At 61.6% G+C, this 23125-nt stretch overlaps 1 protein-coding gene across 1 annotated transcript; it reads right to left on the bottom strand.

Annotated features, from left to right (window-relative positions):
* Nucleotides 1-10783: 10783 nt before the first annotated feature.
* Nucleotides 10784-13850, bottom strand: FGF19 (fibroblast growth factor 19). Its single transcript, XM_045854736.1, has 3 exons — nucleotides 13610-13850; nucleotides 13086-13189; nucleotides 10784-11119 (listed from the first exon to the last, which is right to left on the bottom strand). Exons 1-3 carry the CDS (start codon nucleotides 13848-13850, stop codon nucleotides 10799-10801), a joined length of 666 nt encoding a protein of 221 aa, XP_045710692.1. The 3' UTR covers nucleotides 10784-10798.
* Nucleotides 13851-23125: the final 9275 nt, after the last annotated feature.

Raw genomic sequence — 23125 nt, 5'->3', positions numbered from 1 at the left:
CGCTTCAGAGACGGGCACACTCCCGAGTCGAGAGACCGGGCTCCCGAGTCGGGATACTGCGCTCCCGGACCAGGGTACGCGCCCCAAACAGGGTACGCTCCCGAGTCAGGATACAGTGCTTTCAGACCTGGACACGCTCCCGAGACCGGATACAGCACTCCCGAGTCGGGATACCGCACTTCCGAGTCTGGATAAGGCGTCACCAGACAAGGATACGCCCCGGAGTTGGGATACGGTGCTCCCGGACCAGGACGGGCTCCCGGACCAATCATGCTCCCGAGTTGGGGTACGCTCCCGAGACAGGACACGGGGCTCCAGAGTCGGGGTACGGCGCTCCCAGACCAGGACACGCTCCCGAGACGGGATACACTCCCAACTTGTGGTACGGCGCTCCCGGACCAGGACACGCTCCGGAGACGGGATATGCCCCGGAGTCGGGATACGGCGCTCCCGAGACGGGATACGGGGCTCCCAGACCAGGATGCGCTCCCGAGATGGGATACAGTCCGGAGACGGGATACAGCACTCCTGGACCAGGACACGCTCCCGAGACGGGATACGCCCCCAAGACGGGATACACTCCCGAGACGGGATACACTCCCGGGTCGGGATACCGCGCTCCCGAACCAGGACACACTCCTGGGTCGGGATACGCCCGGTCTACCTACGATCCCGGACCGGGTGCGCACTGAGCCAGGGTGCAATTCCGGACTGGTGCACACGCCCAAGCCGGGGTACACCCCGACCGGGAACGCACCCTGACCAGGTTATGCTCCCGGTTTAGGACACGCTCCCAGGCCCGGATACAGCGCTCCCGGACCAGGGCGCGCTCCGGGAAGGGATACATCCCGGGTTGGGATACATTCCCAGGTCGGGATACGCCCGATCTGCGTACGATCCGGGACCAGGTCCGCACCGAGCCAGGGTACGCCCAGACCGGGTACACGCCCAGATCGGGTCACACTCCAGGTTCGGGATACACCCGCGGGTGGGAATACAGGGTTCCAGGACCAGGGTAAGTGCCCTGACTGGGTATGATCCCGGACCGGCTACGCACCCGATCCAGGGTTCAACCCCAGACCAGCGCATGTGCCGCAGCCCGGTTACACCCCGACCAAGGGCGCTCTGGGACTGAGGTTTGCGCCACGGCCAGGCTACCCGTCCCCGCGCACCAGGGTGCATATCCAACCAGGGACCCATCTGCCACCGAGGTGTGGCCCTGACAGGGGATTCACCCCACAGCAGTTTGGTGTACAGAACGACCCTCCAACCAGCTGCGACACCCAGAAACGAGGTCCCAACCAGACGTCCCAAACGAGCCACCCAACCAGGGAAATTTTTACGAATTCTGTTACATTGTTTCCTTCATATTTTCCCATAAAAACAATCTCAGAGCCCTGCCCGTGTGGCACGGCTGACGGAGCATCGGCTGGTAATCGAAGTCTGTGGGTTCGTTTCCCCGTGGAGGCACATACCTACCTTGCAGTTCAATCCCAGTCTTGGCGTGGTCAGGCAGGGCACGTACAGGAGCGTACAGCCCTGTACGTACAGCCAATCAATGCTTCTCTATTCCATCGATGTTTCTCTTGCTTCCTCTCTCTCTAAAAGCAATGAAAAAATATCCTCTTGTGAGGATAAAAAATAATTTCAAAATAATGATATTAACAATGATAATTGACGAAAGTTCTGTTACAAGAGTCAGGGTGGGACAAAAGTAGGTTTACAGTTTATATGGAAAACGATCCAATAATTAATAAACAATAGTACATGGTGTGGCCATGCGGCTCATTTGATTGGAGCGTCGTCCCAGACACCACAAGTTTGCAGGTTGGTCCCGGGTCCGGGCACATGCCGAGGCTGTGCGTTTGACCCCCGATCGGGGCGAGTACAGGGGCAACGAGATCCGACGTTTCTCTCTGGCATCGGTGTTCTCTCTCTCTCTGCCTCTCTAAAAAAATCCGATGAGCACGTCCGCAGGTGAAGATAAAAATGATAATAATCAATAATACAAGAATAAACTGTTTCGCATTCTCACAATTGAAAACGCGCTTTTGCTTCGCCCTGCATATAATTTCGTGCCCTTCCCCTGCCCACTTAGCATATTGCAAACATATTTCAAATGAGGGGACTCTTCTCTTATTATTACATATATAAGATATGTTCTTCGACCGTGATCTTTGTTAGCAGAAAGAAAAGAAAATAAGTTATTTTTCTGAGCATCGGGTAGCGGATACATGGTGGGGTGTGGGGTAAGAACAATTACGGGATAAAACCCATGGACATAAAAACTTGTCTGGAAATGCACAAGTCTTTGATTTCAATTTTTTTTTAAAGGTTGTGGGTCTGATTCCGGGTCAGGGGACATCCCTAGGTTGTGGGCTACACTGGAGGGCGGGCCACATATAGGAGGAAACTGATCAGCATTTCTCTCGCACACCAGTGTCTCTCTCTCGGTCCTCTCTCTCTCGTTCTCTCTCTCTCAAAGATCAGTAAACAGCCCTGGCTGGTGTGGCTCGGTGGGAACTGAAGGGTCTCCAGGCACGGCACATGCCTGGGTTCGGACCATGTCCTGGTTGGGGGCCTGTGAGAGGCAGCGGGTCTCGCACCCATGTTTCTCTGCCTCTCTTTCTCCCTTCCCTCCCCTCTCTCTAAAAAATAAAAATCTTTTAAACTTAAAAAAAAATCAACAGACAGCTCCTTGGGTGAGGATTAAAAAAATTGTGCAAAGCCTTGAAAGATTGTGCGTGCTACATAAATCAACACACTGATTCAAACGGTAAGTTTGGAAATACGGCTTCGGAGAGATCGCTCCCCAGCCGCGCTGGTTCCTTAGTTCGGTTCCTTAAATAGTATTTTGAGTCACTTTGTCTCAACGTTAAGGGGGGGAAAGTCTAATTGTGTTCTCTTGGGTCTTTCAGTATTGCATTCACAAACTGCTTTATTTTCAAATAAGGACCGTTCTTTAAAAATAGGGCCTCGAAGGTAGAAAACATGGAGTTTTGAAGTGCAAATATTATTTCAAACTCCTTTTATGTTTCAAATGTGGTGCCTGTTTCAGCAACTCCTTTTTACTGTGAAAAGAAGGTGGGGAAAATCTGAAGTAATTCTCCTTGTGTCAGTTTTTGAAAAAACAAAAAAACAAAAAACAAAAACAGTTGTGACATTTGCTTGCGTAGATCCTGAAATTTCTCCACCGAACAGAACGGAATAAGAAACGAGACATTGGTCTGGGTGCAATAAAAACGATCCAAAAAGATTTTCCAGGGTGCTCCAGAGCTTTCTGAGCTTCGGTCTCTGGCTTCTGGAAAAGCTGCCTTGATCATATTTACTCCAGTGCTTTCGAAACACTACTATTAAATGTTTAATTGGTAACAAAAGTTATAAAGGGGGTGATAGAATCACCTTCCAAGGATTCGTTATGTTAAGAAATAAAGCATTTTTAAAAAAACAGGCGTGTCACATATTTTTGTTCAGGTTCAAAGAAAACCAGATGGCTATCACCACGGTGAAACCCAAAACTCATCCAAGTTTATTGAAAAGTGTTCACTTACTGGAACTGATTGAAAACTTTTCCCGAAAACGTACCTGCAGACCTACCCAGACAGCCCAGCCGGCTGGAGCATCCTCCCGATGCGCCGATACGCAAGGTTGCAGGTTCCGCGCCCGGTCGGCACGCACGCGAGGACCCACCACCAATGGATGGATGCGTGAACGGGTGCCACGGCAAATCCACGTGACTCCTCTCTCTCTCTGTCAAATCAATGGGTAACAATATTGTTTCGATGAATACAATTTTTAAAAAGAAATGTATCTGCAGCCAAGTTCCAGGCAACCTCCCGACGTAACCAGATCAAACCTGACGTGGAAATCTATTGCTGTTAACCCGGAAACATGTCCATGCTACTAGAAGAAACAAACAAAAAAAGCAGTTTAAAGACAAAGGGTGGTATTTGTTTCCCTGGCGGTTAGAGGAGAAACCTGCTACGAATCCAGAGGTTTTAGCCAATTTCTTTTTTTTTTTTAAAGATTTTTTATTTATTCACTTTTAGAGAGGGAAGGGAGGGAGACAGATTGAGAGAGAGAGAGAGAGAGAGAGAGAGAGAGAGAGAGGAATCTATGTGCGGTTGCTGGGGGTTATGGGCTGCAACCCAAGCATGTGCCCTGGCTGGGAATCGAACCTGCGACACTTTGGTTCGCGGCCCGTGCTCAATCCACTGAGCTACGCCAGCCAGGGCCAAATCCAGAGGTTTTGATTACGTTTCAAAATAGCCACCAAGGACCGGGTGCCCCGTCCCGTCCCAGCCCAGGACTCCTGTCCTCTTGGGTGCCGGGTGGGTGAGATCATGAGCCATCTTTATTCTGTCTTCGGTTTGTTTGTTTGGATCATGAAGCCAAAATGCCTTCCAGAATGGGGGCGTGCGGAGCGATGTCAACCGTCTAAAGTCACCACAGGGCAACTCACTTCCAGGTCACACACCTCCCTCTCCTTCTGTATTTTTCATCAGTAAATGAGGACACGATTGGGAAAAGAAGCATTTTTTTTTTTAAGGCTTTAAATCCCAGTCTGACCCCCTGGAGCAGAGGCCAGAGACTCCCGTGGAGCCAGTCCCTGGCAGATTTTCCAGCGGCTTCTCCTCGCCTCCTTCCCCAAAGGAGGTGCTCTGGGAGCCGCCGGAGGGGGATCGGCCTCTACCGGCCTCCTCAGGCCGTGGTGCAGCGTACAGGAGTGTGGGGGGGTTCTCTTGAGATTGGGGGGTGGAGGGTTCTGCGACACTGTGACCCCAGCACCCCAGCCCCCCAGCCGCTAATCACTCGTCTTCCTCACTCTCCTTCGGGATCCACGGGGACAGGGCCCTGCTTGCGGCGCAGGAGAAAGGAGAGCTGGCCACGTGGAGTGCCCTAGGCTGCAGAGAAGTTTCTCCCTGAGGTTTTCAAATGAAACAAAGGCTGGAAAGAAAAGGGGGCTGTGCGAGTATCGGCAGACACCAAAGGTGAAGCGTCCGGCACGGAGGGGACGCCCAACGAGCGGTTGTTAAATGAAGAGTGAAGGCACCCAGGTGGCAGGAGGCTGCGTGGACACCCCCACCTTGGGGGGAGCGCAGGGGCCCCAGGGCGGCTCTGCTGTTTGCTGAGTGTGTGCCCACAGCCTGCCGTCGCCCCCATAAAGAAGGGGACTGGTAAACGCTTTTCTTGCCAGAGCTCCCAGTCCTTGCACGAAACTGGGACCGGAGCTGGGGGCCCGTGGACGAGATGGGACCACGGAGCAGGCAGGGACGGCGCGGGGCCTGGCTGGCGGTCCTGCCTGGAGACCCCGGCTCGGCTCCTTCCCCAGCGCGGGACTCGTGCGAAAGGCTCCAAAGGGTCCCCACGTGGGGGACACCCCCTTCCTTTCTTTCGAGCCCTCAGCTGGGGCCTCCAGTGTCTGCCTTCCCAGGGCGGTGGCCTCCTCTGGCCTGAGCCCCTCGCTGGGCCTCCCCTCCGCGTTAGTGCACCCCCACTCCGCCCCAGCCCCGGGAGCTCCGCCCCCTGCTCTGCTGGGCTCCTTCCCGGGGCCTGGAGACCCGTGCAGCCGGCTCTGCCATTTCCCCCTCCCCCTCCCCCCGGAATAGCCCCTCCCCAGCCGGGGGGCCCGCATCCGGGGCCGGGGTGGGGGGCGGGCTGCGGCCCGGCTCTGCACCACCGAACCCCACGTGCAGCAGTGTGCGGCCGCGGAGGCCCGGGGGCGCGCGCCGCCGCCGCCATGCCCTTCCTCCCAGCCCCGCTCGGGGGACGGTGCTGGCGCAGCGGACGGCGCTGGGACTCGGGAGATGCGGCTCCTCGCGCCACGTGGGCCCAAGTGGGGGGGGGTCCCCTCGTGGCTCGCTTTGCCCGTCTGTAAAATGGGAGGGCGAGTATCCCGGCCCGCGGGGAACAAAAATAAGAACCAATACTGTAAATATAGTAAATCTCTGTTACACTTTCACGTTCGGGCTGCAGACAGATGGGGGGAGCCTTGGTCTCTTCCTTGGCATTCCCCCCCTTTCCCTGGCACTCCCCCCTCCAGGATCCCAGGTTCTTTCTCCTCCCGGCGGGAGGGGGGCGTCTACCAAAGTGAGCGGGCAGCGGGCGGGGGGCGGGGGGGGGTTGGGGGGGCAGCTGATCAACCATCTGAGGAGCACCCGAACCAGAGCCAGGTGGGCACCGACCTGCCGCCCCGTTGCGGCTGGGCCTGCGCCCGCAGTCGCTTTCGTTCCGCGGGGACGACACGTGCTCGCGCTGTGGCGAGCGCCGGCGAGCCCGGGCGGGCCCTGCTCCGCCGCGCTGCGGGCCACGTTCCGGAACCTTCCTTCCCTCGCTGGGGCCACAACAATGATAACAACTCACTGTGCCTCAGACCTTTTCTTAGGTTATTATCACTTGTGTTCCTTGTTTTTAAAAAAAAATCACTGATTTGAGAAGGAAACATCGATTTGTCGTTCCACTCGTGGTTGGGTTCGTTGGTTGGCTCTTGTACTGTCCTCGCGTCAGGGCACCAGCCGCGGCCTATCGGGCGGCCGCTCCAGCCAGCCGGCCGGGCCTGCCGGGGCCAGACTATCCTAATTTTTTTTTAAATCCTCACTCAAAGACATTTTCATTTGTTTTGTTTGTTGGTTTCATTTCGTTTCACTTTGTTTTAGAGAGAGAGAGAGATAAGTGAGAATCGATTGGTTGCCTTTGTAGCACCCAGGCCGGGTATCCATGCAGGGACCCGGGGCACAGGCACAGGGACCAGGGTCACGGGCGTCGGGACCCAGAGTCACATACGCTGGCGCCTGGACCAGGGATGAACCCCAAACCCTTTGGTTACAGGCTCCAACCACTAAGCACGCCGGCCAGGGCCACTTGTGATTCTTAAAAACACGCCTCGCACCGTCCACGGAGGCCCTGGGCGGCTCCACTCTGAAGGGGCAGCTGCCGAAGGCGGTTCTGGGGCTGACCACCCCCGGCCGCTCCGCCGGCCACCGCCCGCCTGCCCAGCCCTCACCAGAGGTGGAGCAGGAGGCCCCGGGCCACCGCCTGGTCTGTTCGGAGCCCTCAGGGACCACAGGCGGGGAGAAGGAAACGTGGGCCGCGACAGGTCACCCAGCTCTGATGGGAGGAGCAAGACCACGGGGCCTGCCCGCTGGTCCCCAGGGAGGGAGCGCGGGCATCGGAGCTCTGCCCGTCAGGCTGGTCCGGTCTGGGCCCCGCTGCCCGCCCCCCCGCCCCCCCCCCCGCTCCTCTCAGACTCCATCTGGGGCTGGTGTTGGGGTCCAGGCTTCGGCCAAGCCTGGGGTGCCCCATGCCACTCGGGGCTCGGGACCCCCGAGCCCCAGGCTGCCTCAGGTCTCAGCCGTGGCCCGTGAGGAGCCCACCAGCCTGCATGAGGGAGGAAGGCAAAACTCCAGGGTCGGGGCTCCCAGCCTGAGCCGGTGGCCCAGCGTCCGTCCGTCCCTCTGTGGACAGCCTGCGGATGGGGACACTCCTGGCCTGTCACCAGCACCCTCCCTTTGCCCCCCCACCCCCCCTCCCCCCCACAAGCAAGCGGAGCTGCCGCGGTCACTGAGTCCGACTCTGTGCCCAAGCGCGAGGTCCCCTGGCGCTTCCTGGGCCGGTGGAGGGTGCGGTCGGCAGCCTCTGGGGAGGTTTTCAACATTCACACGCTTGCACCCAGCAACTCTGGGCCCTCCGTAGTGGGTCCAGCACTGGCCTCCGAAAGATCTGCCCACGCCCTGACGCCTGAGCCTGCGACTGTGGCCTCGGAAAAAGCGTCCTTGCAGATGTTACCCACATGGGCCCTAAATCCAGCGACAAGCGTCACAGCAGGGGAGAGGAGAGACACAGCAGGGGAGAGGGCGGGGGTGGGGAGGGGACACCCTGTGACCACAGAGGCAGAGACTGGAGGGACACGGCCGCCCAGCCCAGGGTCCAGTCGAGCCCCCCCCAGGAAGCGGGAGGAGGCAGGCAGGACCCTCCCCCAGAGCCTCCAGAGGGAGGGCGGCCCTGCGAGACCTTGACCTCGGACCGCTGGCCTCCACACCCTAGAGAGAATCATCTTCCTTGTTCTGAGCCCTCGGCTTCTGGGATCTCTCGGGGGCAGCTCTAGGGTACCAGGGCGGCACCCCAGACCAGTGCCCCCAGCTGGCGTGTGCCGAGCTGTGTGCAAGGATGGCTCTGTGGTGTTGCCGGGGGCGCACCCCCGGCCCCTGCACGCCTCCGACGGGCCGGGGTGCGGAGAGCTGGTCCATCTGGGAGCTGGAGCCCGGCGCAGGAGGAGGTCACCAAGGACCGGGGACTGGCCGGGCAAGAGGGACTGGGGAGGCCGGAGGGGCTGGGATGGGAGGGGGAAGGCGGGTGGACAGGGAGGGAGGTGAGGGCAGGCAGGGCATCACGTGCACTTGGCGGGGGGGGGGGGGCCCGGGGCCACCGGAGCCTCCTGGGCTGACTCTCCCTGGGGCTGGAGGAGAAGGCCCGAGGGTGGCGTGGGCGGCGCTTGTGGTTTTTACGCCAGTTGGGTTTCTCCCCCTACTTTTTAGTTGGAAGTAGTGACAGAACCGTAGGAAATCGCAGACCGTGGCCCCGTGGCCCCTCCACCCAGCTTCCCCAGGGGGTACGTCTTCAGTAACTGCAGAACCACATCCGAACCAGAGACCTGGTGGCCCCCCCCCTCCGCCGCCGTGTACGTATAGTGGTCGTTTTGTTACGGGTGGATCCGGTGCGGACACCGCAGCTCCTATTCCGGACTGAGCGGGCCCCACAGGACCTGCCGCCAGCCACCCTTCCGTGGCCACACGTGACTTGTACTTGCATTTAGGAGGTAGGTCCCCGCTGTCTGTGGCCCCCACACCACCCCCTGCCCTTTTCTTCCTTGCTAACAGATCCCCCCTGTGAGCGTGGCATGGGCCCCACCTAACACGGCTTTCCCAGCCTGTCCTGAGCTGGCTGGTCCCGCGCTGACCTTGGCTGATACAATGTAACCGGAAAGGGCCCGCAGGTTCCAAGGAAGCCTGGGCTTTGCAGACAGGTCGGTGCGGCAGTGTGAGCCCTTCTCCTGCCCTGGAGCCCAGGTCCCCGCAGGCTCAGCAGCCGTGCTGAGCCCACGAGGCCCCACGAGCGGAGACACCACGAGAACCAGAGAACGCAGCCCAGGCATCGCTGGGCAGCGACCACGCACACCGGGTCTGGGTTTGCCGCCGGGCTTGTTGAGGACAGTGGTTCCCGATCGGGGAGGGGGGGACTTCGCCCCCCAAGGACGGGCAGCGACTGCTGGAGACAGTTTCAGGTGTCACGGTGGCATCCAGGGGGAGAGGCTGGGGACACTGCTCATCCTGGGAGTGCCCGCCCCCCAACGAAGATGTCAGTCCACCGAGCCAGACACCCCAGTCAGGCCGCTGTCAGTCGGGGTTTGTTACCTGCAGCTGACGACACCCCTGACCCGGACGGGGCCTCGGCTGCTCCGCCCCGGGCAGAGGGGGTGAGGGGAGCCCGCCACCGGCCTCTCCGGGAGCGACCCAAGGCGCTTTACCTGGTCGGTGGGCGAGTGGATAAAGAAGAGGTGGTCCTACCGACAACGGAACCCCCCCCCGCCATAAGAAAGAACACAACCTCGCCACCTGCAGCGCGCCCCCCCCCCCAGAGGTTCGGTGCCGAGTGAAGTCAAGTCAAGTACCGTCTGGTTTCACTTACAGCCGCTGAAGGACAAACTGAACGGACAGAGCAGAAACAGACACAAAGAAGGAACTGCTGGCCGCCAGATGGGAGGAGGGCTGGGGGCTGGGCGCGAGGGGGGATGGGGCTCAGAGCTACAAACTGCCAGCTTCGCGACCGAGACCGCTCCCAGGCGGGAGGCACAGCAGAGGGAGCAGTGTCCTTGTTTCCACTGCGTGTGGCGTCAGGCAGGTTCTAGAACTGTCGGGGGGCAGGGCACCTCATGCTCGGGACATCCAACCACAGCGTTGCACCCCTGAAACCCGCATGAAACGCTGAACACCGCGTAGTCCGTGCCTCCCTCCACCGCCCCCGTGTTCTGGCGGGACGACAAAACACACGGCTTGATACAAACACCACTTTAATGTAAAAAAAAAAAAGGAACAGAAGAACCAGACTCGTGTGCACGCGCAAATACAACTTGGGGGTAGAAATACAGCCAGAAAACCGGAGAGCTGTGCCTACCAAACAAAGTAAGTTTGTCCTAAGTATCACGTTGGCAACTAAAGATCGGGCAAGCTCCCTGTCCCGTCCCTCGTGGGGGCCCCTCAAGATTCATCCAGGCTGGAGGGGAGCTCTGGGCTCCCCCGGACCCAGCCAATTCCATCCCGGAGGGGCGCACGTATATCTGAGACCTGGACCAACCATCACACGTGGTGGGGTTAAACTCGCCTGCCACTCTGAACTGATCGCCCACCACGGGTGGAAACTGAGTGTTCCTGCTGCCCCTGCTGGAAGTGGCGGCAGGAATCTGCAGAGAATTTCAGCCTGGCTTAAGATCTCCTCCAGAGACAATGAGCTCCCGCCCGTGGAGGTATTCACGCAGGACTGGGGCGGCACACGGACAGACGGCGCTTATCCAGCAGTGACCAAATTCAGGGAAGGGAGCTGGGGTAGCACCTGGTGGGTGGGAGGGGGTAAGGGGCTTACAAGTTTATGAAACGGGCACAGTCAAGGTCAGGGAGTCTATGTACGGGTGCTAAATGTGTCTTCCTAGAGCTAAATAGATGTGTGGTGTGAGCACTGGGGGTGGGGGGGGCAGGGGTAGGGGACCCCAGATTAAGGGGGGCAAGGGCAGGGCAAGGCCAGAGCCTCACTTCTGAAAGCTGGGACTTTCCACCAGCCGGAGCTTGCTGGCGATGCCGAAAGGATCCATGCTGTCGGTCTCCAGGGGAGCGGACTGCGCGTCGGCCTCCGGGCGGTCCTCCGCGGGCTCGGGCTGCGGCTGCGGCGGGCTCCTGGGCAGCATGGGCAGGAAGTGGGACAGCGGCAGAAAGCCTCTGTCCTTGTACAGCTGCCGCTGCCTGGCGCTGCTCAGGGACACGGGCAGCCGGTGCTTCTGGGACCAGTAAACGTTGTAGCCGTCGGGGCGGATCTCCTCCTCGAAGGCACAGTCCTCGGGCGAGAAGTGAAGCTGTGGAGAGAACACAGCCGTGAGCACCCTCGGGGGGATGGGGGCGCCCTATCGCACCCCTACCGCTCAGCCTGAGCTAGCCCTGCGTGTGGGGTTAACAAAGTACGACGCGAAATACAAAAGTACTTCAAGTGCACGAGTTCCCACTTAGAGCCGCCTATCAGACTCGCAGGCCTTTCTGTCTGGTGCCCCAGCGCGAGCCAGCAGCCCCTCCGCTCCGGCCAGGCAGCCCGTCAGGGCCCTGCAGATGAAAGGCGCCCCCTCCCCCCAGCCCCAGGCCCCAGGCCCCAGGCAGCGCCTGCGCCCAGCGAGGGGTGGCCGGAAATGCTGGGGGGGGGGAGGGGGAGAGCCAGGCCCTAGTTGCAGACCCCTCTTAAGTTGATTCGGAGGTGGCGGTGGGGAAGTTCTGCCTTCCACCAGTGTCATTACCCCTTGGCGACACGGAGGACGGCCCACGGCAGGGAGCCAGCAGGGCCGGGCAGTAAATAACCCCAGGAGGCGCCCAGTCTCATTTCTGCCTGAGCCTCCAAAGGTCGTTGAACTGCAGGTGGGTGAGCGCGCATTGATAAGGCCCTGATAAGGCCGGCGGCCCTGGCCCTGGCCCTGACGGCCCTGACGGCCCAGGCGGCCCAGGCGGCCCAGGCGCGGGGATAAAGGCACCAGACCTCGGAGAGAGTTCACTGCAAATCCACAAAGAGACGGGAGAAGTAAAACCAAATGGTGGACTATTTCCCCACGGCTGGCTATTTGGCAGGAATGAGCATCTCTTTTCCATACAGAAATGAACCGATTCCAAGTTTCTAGGAGAATGCGGAATATCTTTTTTCTTTTTGGGAGGCCTCAATGTTTGCTAACCCACGCCCATGGGGCCAAGAGGTAGACCTGGAGGTGAGGTGGGCACCCCCCACCCCGCCCCACGAGCGGAGGGCACCGCCACTGAAGTCGCGGCTAAGGGTCGTCTGAGTGGCTTTGGGTGTCGGCTTTCAGCGAGCGCACCACCGCCTTCCTGGTCCTCCTCTCGGGCGGGACCCCGCCACAAAGCCTGGAACAGGGGCTCTGGATACACGGAACAGCTGTGGGAGCTAGCTACAGCACAGTTTTAAGAAACTGAACCGGTTAGTGCTATGGGGAGGGGGCGGGGTATTTGCATCTTTTCTGGAGAGGGGGGGCACTCCCCACCCCCACCCCGCCTCGGGCGCAGTCTCCGCCTTCCTCCTCCCCCCGCCCCCCCCCTCCAGCGGAGCCCTGGCCCAGCGCCGCTGCATCGAGGCCCTGCCCACCCCCACCCCCACCCCAGTCTTCTCAGTGTGGGGGCTCCCTTTGAAATCTTATCCTTTGTTCCTGGCCAGAGACCCAGCATCCCGGCATCCCGCCCCAAGAGTCCCGAGGGTACCTGGGCCGGGCCAGCCCAGCCCAGCCCAGCCCAGCCCCCCTCCCAAAGGTATTCCCAGTACAGGTGAGCAGCACGGGAGGGCGGGAATGCATGGAAGTAATTCGGACGGGTCTGAAAAGTTACCTAGCACATTAAAAATGACATAAAAAACCCTCCAACCCTAAAGGTCATTTTTTTTCCGGGCTCGTTTGAAGGTTTACCTTTTGAAAAAGACCCAACTTCTGGATACACCCTTTCTCTTTTTTAAAAGCACTGCAGGGAGGGGAACACACGCGAGGACCACCCACAACCAGGCCCGGGCCGAAGAGGCCCGAGGTGGGGTTCCCAGTTTTGTACCCAAGAGAGCCCAGCAGTGGGTTTCCTCGGTCCCACCGGGCCACCCTTCGGCCCCGGACCCTAAACTTCCAGAGAAAAAAAGTCGGACTTTAACTTAATCCGGCCCTGGCAGTCTTCGCCTCGGAACTCCAGCGGGGCCAGGGGGAGGAAGCCGGGAAGGTCTGGACTGGATCCAGCGCGCCCCCCTCCCCCGAAGCCCCCCCCCCCGCGCGCCTCCCAGCGCGTGGCGACACCTACCAGCCCCAGCATCCTGCCGTCTTCCCCCATGCAAAGGTACCGCAGGCTCTGCACGCCCTTGATGGCCACGTTCCGCAGGGCCACTGCCCTGATTTCCACCAGACCTGGCGCGAGAGAAGCGACAACTGCAGCCGAGACCCACAGGCCCCCACGACACGTGGACGCGGTCGGATGGAGGACCTGCCCCGCGCCCCCGCCGCGCGCCGCTCCCCCCCCCCGTCTCTTCACGCTGCCCAGAGGCTCGGAGGAGGAGTGGGATGCCGAGGTGCGTGAACCCCAGACCTGGGGTTCCCGCAAGCGAGGGGTCCCCGAGAGCAGAAGGGGGGTCGGGGGAGGGGAACACATGGGTGTGGTGGGTTCATGCGCTCGCGCCCCCTCCCCCAGGTTCTGGCGCTATCCCGGGCTCCAGGGAGGGAACAGGACTCGAAACCTGGCGCATCTCGGGAGTGGGGTGCCCGCGGGGGTCGAAGGAGGTGAAGGGAAGAAGGGCCGCTGAGCGGGAGGGGGACCCGGTAGGCACTCACTGAGCGCGCTTTGGCCTCGCGCGCAGTCCACCGCGCCATCGGCACGGACGCGCAGGAAGCAGCTGGAGGGCCCGTGGGGGCCGGAGGTGTACAGGTGGCGCAGGCGGATGGACTCCCCCCAGCCGTAGTGCACGTGCGGCCCAGCGTCCGAGAGAGCTAGGGGGCCCCCGGCCGAGGCCAGCCAGAGGCCCGCCAGGACCAGGGTGCGGGCCACGACGCTTCGACTCTGTGAGCTCCACATGGCACCTCCTTTGGGCTCCGGGCGCGGTTCCTCCGTAGGGGGATGCGGAAGGCGAGGCGGCAACTGGGATGCTCTGCGGGGCTGTGCGTGCGGAGGTAGGGGTGGCCGCAGCGGTCTCCAGCTAGCAGTGCGCTCTGGGTCCGACGGCGGCTGCGGGCTGGCGGCCTTATATAGGGCGTCTTACCCTCCCAGCCGGTGGGTGCCCAAGACACCCGAGCATTCCTTATCAGGATTGCATCAGGCCCCCGCCCCCCGCACACACCCACTCACACCCTGCCTCCGGCCCCAGCCCCCTCCCCGAGCCCGGGGTGACCCCGCCCAGGTCGTCGGGATCTGGGGGAGGAGGCCCCGCTTTGCAGGAGGGTTCTGAGGAGCTCCTCCCCGCGCCTCGGTGGCGGGGCTGGCGGCCAGGTCGCTCTTGACTGGATGAATTTGATTTTATAAAGCAATAAAGGAGAGACGGAGCCCCGCCTCCAGGCCGCGTCTCCCCGGGGAATGCGCTCGTCGCAGGGGCGCTAGCAGGGGTGGGGGCAGGAACTCCAGGACCCAAGATTGGGGGGCACTGAACTTTGCAACCCTCATCCCCTGTCCGGAAAAACGTTGCCTCGGCTTTAGGACCCTCCCCCCTTGAAAGTCCCCCTTCGCTCCCTCCCGCGACGGCGCCGGCCCTCCTACCCACGGACGTATAGCCTTGCGTTACAATCCCCCCTGCAGCTCAGACCCTCTCTCGTTCTCTCAGCTCATGTTCTCGCGATCCTTGCCCCTCCTCCACGCCCAGCCCCCTTTATCCCGGAAAATTGTACCCCGACGGGGGGCCGGGCGCGATCTCCTCCCTCGGAGAAACAATGGGGGCGTCGCGCGGATGCCGCTAGATGGCGCTTCAACCCGGGTTTCGGCTTCCGCTCTGCCCCGCCCGCAGTCGCGGTGAGGGGGGCTTGGGGCAAGGGGGGTCGCCAGCCCGTAGCGAAAACTGCCTATCAGCTCAGGCCCTGGCGCTTGGAGCGAGTGGGCCCCTCTGTTTTGTGTTGCTGGTCCGGTCCTTGGGTCCCCGCGCGCAGCGGGTGGGTTGCAGAGGTCCCGGAGCTCCTTAAGTGGTGGGGAGGGGCGCAGGAGCCGCCATGCCCGCGGCTAAGGTGGGGGCCGGGCCGGGGTGGGGAAACTGAGGCCAGGCGGTGAAGTGGCCCCCGCAAACCAGACACCTTCTCTAACGACGCTCGGAACATGGAAACCGCCTCCAGAGAGTGTGCCCCCCGCGGGAAAGAGAGGGGTCCTCCCCGGGGGGGGGGGTTTGCCTCAGTATTGATTCTTTCTCATTATTCCTCAGCCCTTCCCCCACCCCACCCCCTGGGTGTGGGGCCCCAGGAGGCCGGTTTTGGGGAGAAGCCACACGGGCTCCGCGCAGAGGCGAGCGGAGGGCGAACGGCGGAGCCGGAGCCGCAGGACAGGAGCGCAGTGCCACGCCTAATGAATCTCGATGAGCGAAGGCCGTGTTCATACCCCCATCAACGCCTGGCGTTAATGACGGAGCACGCAGCAAATGTCACCAGGGAAGTCTTTACAAAAAGACATCCTCTCAAAGGCTTTATGAGCCAGGGACCCCCACACTGTGTGTCTTGGTTCAGAAAAGCCGTGGCTTCTGTTAAATCTAATTACTTCCCCCCTGTGGCTTTAAATCGACGGCGGTTCCTATTAAAGTTAATTACCCTCCCCTGCAGCTTTCGTTTTTAAAGATCTTGGATAAATGCGGGGGCCTGAGGAGGATGTCTGGGACTTCGAGGGGACATGCGTGCCCCAAATCCGGTTGGGAGAGGAAGGGGGATGCCAGCCTCCGGCCGCATCCCCCAACCCGTCCGCTGCCCCTCCTAGGGCCCTGGTGGGGAGAGTGGCCGCTGGGGTCTGGGAGCTGAGGAGGGTGGCGGAGGCGGCAGCTTCCTATTCTCTGACAAGCACGTTGTGGGTGTTTTCGGCTTCCCACAAGTAGCACGTGACAGCCTGTCCCTCCGCTGAGCCATGGGGGGCTCCTGGAAATGGGGCAGAGCGACCCCAGGCTACACCACCCGCCAACGGTGCACCTGGTGGCGGGACCCGGGCCGACAGGCTTGTGAACGCAGGCCGTGCTGCGTCTGCGGGACCTGCTGTGGTCCCCCAGCGGGGCTCAGCTCTGGAGTCAGACCCTGTGCGGCACCGACGCACGCCTGGCCCCTCCCCGGTTGTGAACCTTCCGGGGCCTGCTGCCGTCTGGTGCCTTGTGCCGGGACCACTTGGGACAGCGGACATACCGTCCCAGGTGTCGTTCATGAACCGTGAGGGCCAGGCATTTTGTGGGCACAGCAGAGCTCTCAGTTTAGGGGGTTCCTCCATGTGAGGAAACTGGGGCATTACAGAGTTAGCTTAGGAGCCAGCGAGGGTCTGCACCCAGGGGGACAGGGAGGGGGAGCCCGCGCAGGTTGGGGGGTGCCCCTGGCCTGTGTGGCGAGAAGAAGTGAAGAGGGGGAGAGGAAAGGCAGCGCTGGCCAGAAGGGGGCGCTGAGGCTAAGACCGTCCAGGTAAGAGCTACCAAGGTAAAGGTGAGGTCCTCTTCCCAAGCCTCTCAGAGCTCTCCAACCCCTGCGGCCCCCGCCCCCGTGTGCTGGTGTGGACCGGTTTTTATTTTTCAGGCTTCCTGTGGTTTGGCCCAGGTGGCTACACCAGCTGACTCGCCCTGGTGGGACTCCGCTCACCCAGCGGAGCGGCCCCAGTAGCCGGGTCCCCGCTATCCCAAGCGGCCCTGCTCAGCCCCGATGGCCAGGAGGCCATGGCTTGGCGGCGTGGTTGCGGACGTGAGGCCAGCTGGGATGTCTTTTAACCACCCTGAACCCTCTTCTGGACTCGCAGCCCTCCTTTGACCCAAGCTCGTCAGGGCTGCTCCCGATGGTGGCAAATGAGAGATTGTCATTGTTCCCAACCCACGTCCCAGAAGGGCAGAAAATCTTGTTCAGCTGCACTTCCAGCCTTGGCATGATGAATGTCATCGTTTTGGGGTTTTTTTAATTTTTTCATTTTACGGTTAGACATGCACATTACAGTGTCAAAGGGGCCTTCTCAGGCACACTGCCCTGCACCCCTCCCCACCCCCCCGCCCCGCCCCCCTGGTTGAGACTGCCCTGTTGAGATTGCGGAGGCTTCCGCGTGTTGGTGAAGATCATTGTCAGAAAAACAGGAACTGCAGTTTGGAGCTGGGGAGCAACAGGACTTGAAGTCTTGGAGGAGGGGACAAGCCACACGGCTGGCTGGTGGCTGCGCTGAGAGGGGGACGCAGTGTCCCTGAGCCTTAAGCCCTCTAGTTTTGTTAGGATTTGTAGGGCCACCCCCAAAGCCTTCTGTGTCACCAACAAGACAGCTTTTCCCCATCAGGGTCGCTATTCCAAAGAGAGGCTGCCCGCCCCCGCCTCCGCCCAGCACAGACACTGACACTGACACTGACACGGTGGGAAGGGGACGATTCCTCTGACCTCCATTCCCTTGTTTGTAAAAGAGCGAAAAGACGCCCAGGTCTCAGGGTCCACGTGAAAACCGGAAGAGCCGTCGGTGACGAGAGCAGGACTCTCAGAGGTGGCCTGGCCTGCGGAGGGGGGCCTGCGGAGGTGGGGCGTGCGGCAGAGGGGTCGCCGCTGCTGTTCGTTTCCGGGGCACACGCCCCGACCCCCTTCGCCACACTTGTGATGTGTCTTTAAGGAGCGACGGCAACTCTGGAGGAAAGACGAGTGTGATATGTGGTGGCAGCGCTGATGGGTGGCTGCCTGGGGCTGGAGGCGGGGTGGGGGCCGTCCCCGGGCTGAGGGGGCGCCCTCCGGGGACGGGGGGGGGGGGGGATGCGGCGCAGGGTGCCTGGGCGGTGAATAAACAGACTCTGACATCTGTCCAAACCCATCGAGGGGCGGCCCTTACACCCCCGTGGGGCTGATTTCGGACGTGGTCATGGCAAAGTGGCACTTGTTCTCGGCTGAAAATTGGGAAAATCCGGGAAAGTGGAACAAGAACAAGGCTGAAAACCTCGGCTGTCCCGGCTGCGTTATCGGCCGTCTCTATTTGGGGGGATTTCATTCCCGGACTTCTAGAAAGTATTTATATATCTCATTTTAAGTGTTTAAGTCGTGTCACCCCTCCACCACCACCGTGCGTGTGCGCACACGTAGCTATAAAAGTTCCCCCTGCACTAAATGCCTTTCTCAGGCACCTTGGACACCGCCGGCCGACCCGAGTGGGGTTCCTCCCGTGGGCGGCCTGCCCCCTAGTGCCGAGTGCTTACGCTGTTCCCAATGTGCGCTCCCGCGGCACACTGGGAAGACCCCCGGGGGTGGCCTCTCACACCTGTGCACCCCCAGACGCGGAGTCACCAGCCCCATGCTCTCCTCCCCAGGTAGGCCTGCTCGACGCACCGGATCAGGGTGGGAGGCGGCAGCTTCTCCCTGAGTCTGAGAAACGCCCCTGCTTCTGCCCACACTAAGGGCCGCTCGGCCGCCTCTGGACAAGGCGCGGCCACCAGCAGCGCTCCGTGGGGCCCAGGAGCTGGGGCTGGCGGCCTCTGGCGGCCAGGCTGCCCCCCCACCCCCAGGGCCTGAGAGCTGCAGGGTGCCTCTCACGCGTCCTCAACAGGAGACCTGGCCGAGACCCAGGCATGTGCCCTGACTGGGAATCGAACCTGTGACTCTTTGGTTCACAGGCCGGCGCTCAATCCACTGAGCCACACCGGTCAACACAGCGCTGATTTTAACCTCTGCGCCTGTGCGAGCGGGAGAACACAACGGTGGAACGTCAGTCGGCGATCCAGGTGGAGGGCCAGAGGTGTTCCTCATACTATTCCAGAAACGTCTCTGGAGGTTCGGAATTCTTCAAAATAACAAAAGAGAAAGAAAAAGCAAGCCGCCTGGCTGCGACGGGCTTGTGGCTTGCAGCTCGCACGGGCAGCGGTCCGCAGCCCCCCAGCGGGGACCCCAGACGTGCTCCCGTTGGAGGCTGGCAGGGCACCTGGAACGCACGGTGGTCACTGCCAAGACCCCGTTTTCCAGAGCAGAAGACTGAGGCCCAGGGGGCAGCATGGTGGACCCTGGGAGGCACAGCGGGGCACCAAGTCTGGCACAGAGAACTCAGGCTCTTTGAGCTGTTCTTGGGGTATGTATCTCCTCGACACGGGGAGTCACGTTGCATCCCTGATGTCACGGGCAGGGGACATTTCTCTGAGGCCACCATTCCCTGAGGGTTGGCCCCAAGGTCTGGCCATTCCCTCAGGAGCATTCTTTCTCCGCATCCTGCTTCGGGCCGGCCGAGAGCCGCCCGGTCTCTTCTCCCCGGGCAGCCTCCTGTCGGTCCTTAGCTATGCCCCTTTTCCAACGGGAAGTGATTGTACGGGCTCGGTGGTTGGGTCCGGTTTCATGCGGGGCGTCACTGCCCTAATTGTAGCGGTCCCTCTCACCTGTGACCTAAACAGCACGGCTGCACCCAGGCCACAGGGAGCGGCCCTTTGAGGACACAGAGGCCTTGGGAAGTCCTCCTGCCCAGTGTTCCAGAGCATTCTACCTGGGTATTGCTGACCAGAGCCCCCTTTGGCCGAATGCACTCCTGGGGCCAGGCACCGCGTGTGCACACCCATCAATGTGCGCACGCGAGTGTGTGGACATGCACACACGGTATAGGAGTGTGTGTGCGAACACCCATGAAAACACACATGTGTGCAGGTGTGTGCACTCATGAACATGCATGTGGACACACGTGTGTGTTATAGGTATGTGTGGACCCACGCACGCCCATGATTTGTGTACATATATGGATATGTGCATGCACATGCGAGTGCGCACAACCACGGGTGTGTGTGTGTGTGCATGTGAATGTACGTGTGAGCATGTGTGCCCATGAATGTGCGTGTGTGTGTGCATGAGCGTGCTTGTGCAGGTGTGCTCGTGTGCTCACGAGTGCTCTCTCGGGCCACCACAGCAGCTCTGCGTGCGGTCGCCGTGTCCGCAGCGGGTCAGTGGAAGATCAGAGAGGGCGTGGCCCCCTCTGCGGCCCTCACTCTGACCACCGGAAAGTGACGGTCCATGGCGTGTGTGCGTGAACTTCCCCAGCCTGCTGTCTGCAGGGGCGCCCCGTGGCAGGGTGCCGAGGCAGCGGGGGGGTGAATGTGGGGTGGCTGGCAGCGGGGAGAGGGAGGGGGAAAGGAGGGAGCGGGGCCAGAGGAAACCTACATGGTTTCCCCACTTGGGAAATGGGACCAGAGAGCTGCAGCAGAGGGTGGCGTGAGACCCTGGGGGCTCCCGGGGGCCCTGGGTGGGCCATGCCAGAAAGGGCTGGGCACCTCTGCAGGATCCGTCAGCCCCGACCCAGACCTGTCACCACGGTCAGGCTGTGATGGGGAGGGTGGGTCCTCTCCCCAAGGGCGTGTCCGGGCTGCTCTTGACCGTCTGTCTGTCTGTAGGAGGCAGACTGTGCTGGGTCCGCGAGCACACCGCTCCGTCTGCGGACGGGGAGACCGAGGCACGGGTCAGCCAGGCGGCCCTCGCAGCAGAGGTGGGGGCTCCCGGCCTGCGTGCCTCCTCTCGCTCCCCCTCCTGCCCCTCGTCGTCTCCCCTTCTCTTCACCCCCCCACCCCTGTCTCTTTTGTCCACCGAGTAGCCCCCGCCCCGTTCCCACCTGCCCCACAAGATCCACCCCTAGGCCCTCGTTCAAGTCTGCCACCGGGACATCGGCGGGTCCTTTCTGGTCCCCGAACCAGGCCCTCTGGACCTCCCGAGATCCCAAGTTTTCTGGGGAGGGGTGGACAGCTTTCAAGCCACATTCCACGGGGCCCGGTGCCTGCCCCTTGGACAGGCCACCCCTCGCCCGAGGCCTGGCCCTGGAGCGCCCGGCACAGTGTTCCTCCATGCACCGGCCTCTCTCCCCGCCTGCGCCTCGGCGTTGGTCTGACCAGTGCTCGGCCATCTTGTTTTTGTAGGATTCTATGTATTTCTTCTTCGAGAGAGAGGGGAAGGGAGCGAGAAACAGAGGGAGAGAAACGCTGGTAGCCTCTTGCATGGCCCCAGCCGGGGACCAGGCTGGCAACCCAGACATGCGCCCCGACCGGGAACCGCACTGCGGACCCCTCCGTCTGCAGGCCGGAGCTCCGCCCGCTGAGCCACACCAGCCAGGGCTCAGCGGTCGTGGGTCAGGAGTGGAAGCCCGACCCTGGCAGCAGCTGCAGGAAGGTCCTGGCATCTCCATCCATGAGCGGATCCACGAGCTTCCTCTCCAAAGTCAATGGCAAGGGCGGAAACGGACATGGCCCTCCTGTCTGGCCCTCACTTAATAGCGGTGCTCGTAACCAGAGGCCGATTCCCTGGGGGCGTCCGGGAGGGGCCGGGAGAGGGGTGGGCGTCCCTGCAGAGACAGTGGCCAGGCTGGGCTGGGCACGCGACCGCAGGGTGGACCACCTGGCCTCCCATGGGGCAGAGCTTCCTCTCCTATCTTCAGCATCTGGTTCCCATGATTCTTGTTTGTTTTAAGGGTTCCTTCTGGAAGCTTCCTCACGCAAGACAGTTGGAGTCACAGTCTCATTTCCTCTTGAACTTGGGACCAGTGACCCCCAGTGTGTTTATGTGACCTTCCCTGGTGAAACCGAGCCAGGCTCTGGCCTCCCTGCCCCTTCCTGACGGGGGTCTGCTGTGAGCATGGCCCAGAGCCCGCCGCCCACGAGGCTCCTCGGCCACCTGCCTCCCGCTGGGGACAGGACCTCTTCAGGGGGGCAGCCGTGGAGGTGCGTGTATCCCCCTCCGGCTCTCCGGGGCCCCTCCCGGCACTGTGGCACCTGTGAGCACGGCGACGCCGTTGGCTGGACCCCTGCGTTGAGCCAGGCTTTCCCGAGGGTCTCGGGTCCTCGAGCTCCCCTGCAGGGCGGGGCTGTCCTGCCCAAGGCCGCCCAGCGTGCACGCAGCGGGGCTGGGGTTTGCAGACAGACCCGCAGGACGGCAGCGGTGTCTGGGCTGGCCAGCTGTGACCAATGACCCGAACTGGGAAGCCCCAACCCAGAAATCTCCCCTGCCCCGTCCGCACGCCGGGAGCCCCAGCCACAGGTGTCGGCGGGCTGGTTCCCCGTGCAGACTCGCGGGAGGCCCCGGCGTCCCTCGGCTCGGAGACCCAGCCCTCAGGTCTCTGCTGCCACCTTTGCTTGCCTTCCTTCCCACCCCCTTCTCTGCCCCTAAATGCCTTCTCTTACAAGGTCCCTGGTCCCTGGACTTAGGGCCACCCGGGGGACGCAAGATGACGTCATCCAAGGTCCTCCCCTCTGTGCATGTGCAAAGGCCCTTTGTCCAAACAAGAACACATCCCAGCTTCCAGATGGACACATCTTTGGGGGGCCTCGCTCAGCCCCCCACAGCTCCACTGGGCTGTGCTCGTCCCACTGCAGCACCCTGACCCCCAGCCGAGGGGACCCCTTCTTTGTGCCCAGAGGGGGTGGTGGGTGCTGCTCCAAGACTGTCCTCCAGCAGCAGAGGCAGCGGAACACGCGGGTGCGTGCACATGTGTGTGCATGAGTGTGCGGAGGGCGGGGTAACAGGAGTCCTCCAGGCAGAGGCGGCTGGGAGAGAGCAAGCGGGCCCCCTCACCCCCGAGGCTGGGGTCCGAGGGCAGAGGGTCCCGGAGGTTTGGCTTTGCAACCTCGGTTCAGCCAGGGGCTTCTCTCCCCACACCCTGGGGGCTGACAGGGCCCATAGCCTAGCTGTCCACGGGCCCGGCGGGCTGGCAAAACCCCCCACCCGGCTCCCTCTGACCCCAGCCCTGGCGCGCTGCTGGTCCGTCCTCAGGGAAAGCTGGCGCTGCAGCCCGGGCCTCGGTTTCTGCCGCGGGCCGCGCCGAGGAGAGAACCTGTGGGTCTGAGCGAACTGGAGAAGGCCTGCGTTGGGTGGGAAGGAGCCGGGGCGTGAGCGAGGCGGAGCCAGGCGCTGGGCCCCGCCCCCCCATCTGGCTGTCACCGGGACACCCCACTAAGTGTGTGTACGTCGAAATTTGGATTTCCGGAAAACAGGAAGAAAAAATAAAAACAAAAACATGCGCAGAGATGCATTTTTAAAAGTGAATTTCATCTGATGTTTGCTTCTTGCATTGCATGCACGTCTGGTTTATGTCTCATTTTTCTGCGTCTCCGCTCCCGCCTGCGCGTGCGCCCTGGGAACGGATCACGTTCACGGTCACGACATCAGCCGTGGCCGTTCTCAGACGTTCCCTCGGGGCCGGCACTCAAAGGGCTCCTGTGGCGTCACCCAGTG

Source organism: Phyllostomus hastatus, unplaced genomic scaffold, assembly GCF_019186645.2.
Source record: "Phyllostomus hastatus isolate PE091 unplaced genomic scaffold, TTU_PhHast_1.1 phas_scaffold_11, whole genome shotgun sequence".
Taxonomy (NCBI): domain Eukaryota; kingdom Metazoa; phylum Chordata; class Mammalia; order Chiroptera; family Phyllostomidae; genus Phyllostomus; species Phyllostomus hastatus.
This window is presented reverse-complemented; position numbering and strand designations above follow the sequence as displayed.